This window comes from Mobula birostris, chromosome 13 (genome assembly GCF_030028105.1).
Source record: "Mobula birostris isolate sMobBir1 chromosome 13, sMobBir1.hap1, whole genome shotgun sequence".
Lineage (NCBI taxonomy): Eukaryota > Metazoa > Chordata > Chondrichthyes > Myliobatiformes > Myliobatidae > Mobula > Mobula birostris.
In genome coordinates, this window is record NC_092382.1 from 100,118,510 (window position 1) to 100,121,649 (window position 3,140).

General features: G+C 49.0%; 1 gene segment (V, D, J or C); it reads left to right on the top strand.

Moving 5' to 3' along the window:
* Nucleotides 1-270: 270 nt before the first annotated feature.
* LOC140208082 (T cell receptor beta variable 30-like) lies at nucleotides 271-1,176 on the top strand. The segment is given in 2 exon segments: nucleotides 271-319; nucleotides 866-1,176. Coding segments are annotated over 2 exon segments (360 nt in total).
* The last annotated feature ends 1,964 nt before the right edge of the window (nucleotides 1,177-3,140 follow it).

Sequence of the window (3,140 nt, forward strand, 5' to 3'; positions counted from 1 at the left end):
ATAATTGCTCGGTTTACTCTTAGTAAACTGAGCGTCCCAGTTTCAAATCGTCCGAAAGTATCTGCATTGCATGAACTCATCTCGGGCCTCGTCGTCGGCTCCACGAAAATGAAAAAAGCCCGAAGGCATTTAACACGGCGGAAGTGACGTAATCACCACAAAGACAAAGGGAATCTGGTTCCTTTATTAGACCAGACAGCTGGACTTCCCTGAGAGCTGGTTCTGAGCTTCACCTGATTCACAAGAGGAAGTTTCCTCATCCTGTAGGTGATGGTGCGGAGGACGATTTGCCTCCAGCTGATCGTGGCCATGATCCCACGTAAGTAAAAATCACAGATCTAAGGAGAAAGGGGTTTTGAATGTCCTGTGTGGAACGAAATTGTTCAACATGGGACGTGTTTCGGCTTGGCAGATTTTCTCCACATGAGGCCGAAGATTTGATGCCTACCTTGATACTCATGAGCCGAATGAGAAAGCACCTTCCCACTGGTAAATCTTTGCCGCGCTGGTCGAACTGACCCAGTTGAAATTGAATGTCTCATTCAGTTTCGCCAAGCCTGGAAGAGGATTTCGTTATTACTCCGGGGGTGCGTGGGGCTTTGCGCCAAAATTGAAGACGGACTAAATGAAATTATGCTGGACGACATCTAACACCGCTTCCTCACTGCGGTGCGAGTAATCTTGTTTTGTCTGGCTGTGTGTACGTGTGTGTCAGGATGGTGCATTGCGCCTATTGCACGTTGCAGAATAGTGTGAACCTTCGGGTTAACCTGAGAGTGGACAGCCCTTTCCTTCTGTCTGAATTACACGCGCGCTGATCAACAATTGAGTGGCACTGGAGAGTAATCGATTTTCTGTTTTACAGGGATTCTGGGCGCGTTCGTCGAGCAGTCGCCTTCCTCCTTGTCAGTCGGAGAGGGTGAGACGGCTAGCGTCTCATGTACGCTGTTGGGAACGGAACATACTCGCACGTATTGGTACAGGCAGCGATCCGACCAGGCAATAGATTCTCTTTTCGCTTCTTTTGGGCAAGGTTCGGTTACGAACTACACATCCGATTCCTACACGGCGATAAGACCCAGCAGCACTCTGTTTAAACTGGAGCTGAGAAAGGCATCGTCCTCCCACTCTGCCGTCTACTACTGCGGTTCTGGTAGCGCACAGAACTTGACATAACGAGTCTCTCACTACAAAAAAAATTCCCACCAGACGCAGGGAAGTTTCGTGGTCCTGTTGCACCACTAGATGGCAGCACGGGATTGTGTTTGACTGTCCCTTTTGGTCACGAACCAGCAACCTTCAGCTGGCTCTTTTAAAATGCCTCAGATATCACAATGACGAGAATTGCATTATGATGTATAACTGCTGCGTATGGAAAATGCACTTCAATCCAAGGCAATAAAAAACCGCAGAGAGACGTGCACCTGTCTCAGCACACCGTGGATTCCTGCTTCGCGCCTATCCATCGCGATAGCTCAGTAAAGCAACGAGAATAACCAAAGATTCCATCCACCACTCGAGCAGCTTCTCACCCGCTGTAACAGGACTCTGGAACCGGCTACTTGCACGAGAGGATGGTGCAGTGACGTGTACTCCTGACGTCACCATCTACCTCATTAAGGTCGTGCTCACCTGCGCTGCATTTTCTCCGACGGTTTTAAAGTTTGTAGATGTGCCTTATTGCACATCAATCCGCAGTGTGTGATCTTTCGGCGCGTGTGCGTGTGTGTGAGTTTCCCCGCTGAAACGGCTCTGACTAAAATGCTGCGTTCACTCTCTCTTTTCGGCTTTTGAATGACAGCTGAAGGAATGTGTACCTCTTACAACTGCACCGGAGGCTAAAGACGTCATCCGGCCTATCGGTTGCAGACAATGATTCGCCAGCGCAGTGTATTTCATCTGAAAGCAGGCCATGAGCAACACTCCAACCCGTAGCCCGTCAGCTTCCACCCGGTGAAAGATTGGTGAGTGGAGCGCATTGCCCTGCGCTGATCGTCTCCTTGAATCCGCGTAAGTCATGAAAACAGATGTTCAGGGAAAATATCTGACATTCGTAGAACGAGCTATCAATTCCTGAGACAAAAAAAAAAAGACTCAGAGAGTTTTTTTAACTGTCTGGTAAAGACTCCGGCCGCATACCGTGTATAAGTTGTCCTCTTCCCTGTCAGTTCGGTCGGGCGAGTTAAGCATCGTCCAATGTGCGCTGTGCAATACGGGCTATCCTCGCACATATTGGTGCAGACAACAACCTGACCAGGCACTAAAAGCGATTCCGCTGGGACAGACATAGTTAAGAATTACACGTCTCGGTTCTACACGGCAACGAGAACCAGTGTCACGTCGTTCAAACCGCCTTGCACGCTCGCTGTGCCATCTGATTCTGCGCCTCCGCCAATAAAAACCTCTCGCCCTCACGTCGGGAGGACTATTACCACCGTATAACACTTTCCGGCAGCAGATGATTGAGAATCGTTGCTGAGTTTCCATCTCGACCGGGGGCACGGACAACTGATCGAGTGCTGGCGTTCCCTTCATGCTCGGTGTGATATATCCGTCTGCCTGATTTGGGATCAGATAATTTGAATGTCCTCCGCCTGTGCCGTTAGTCCCACTCCATACCAATTCGCACGCGGATTCTCCCCTGTTCTCTCCCTCTCTCCGCCCTACAATCCCCGTCTCCCCACTAAGCCTCTCTTGTCGTGTCCTACCTTTTCGCAAATATCCAGAGTACCTTTCAAGACATTGCTCTATATTCTGTTGAGATAAGCGCTCCGAATGCGTCACCGTTCATTTCCGTTGTTGCGTCTCAGTCTTCAGTTCGTTTCCAACAACATCTGCGAGTAGCTTCACCGACACGAAACGTCATGATGCGCGCTGGCAAAGACATTACCCAGGTGCGGAAGAAAGACTGACTCCAATGTCGCGACCATAAAACTTCATAAGATTTCCAACAGACGATCAGGTGTAACAACTGAGTGTTACCGAGAGAAATAATATTATCAAAACTAGGACCCCGCGATTAAATTTGATCGGGCGTTCCTTTTCGTCACACACACACCAAACATTCATTTTGTTATCGAAGTCTGCATGCGGAATACAATACTGAAATTTCCCTTCTCCAGATAGACATAAAATACCGA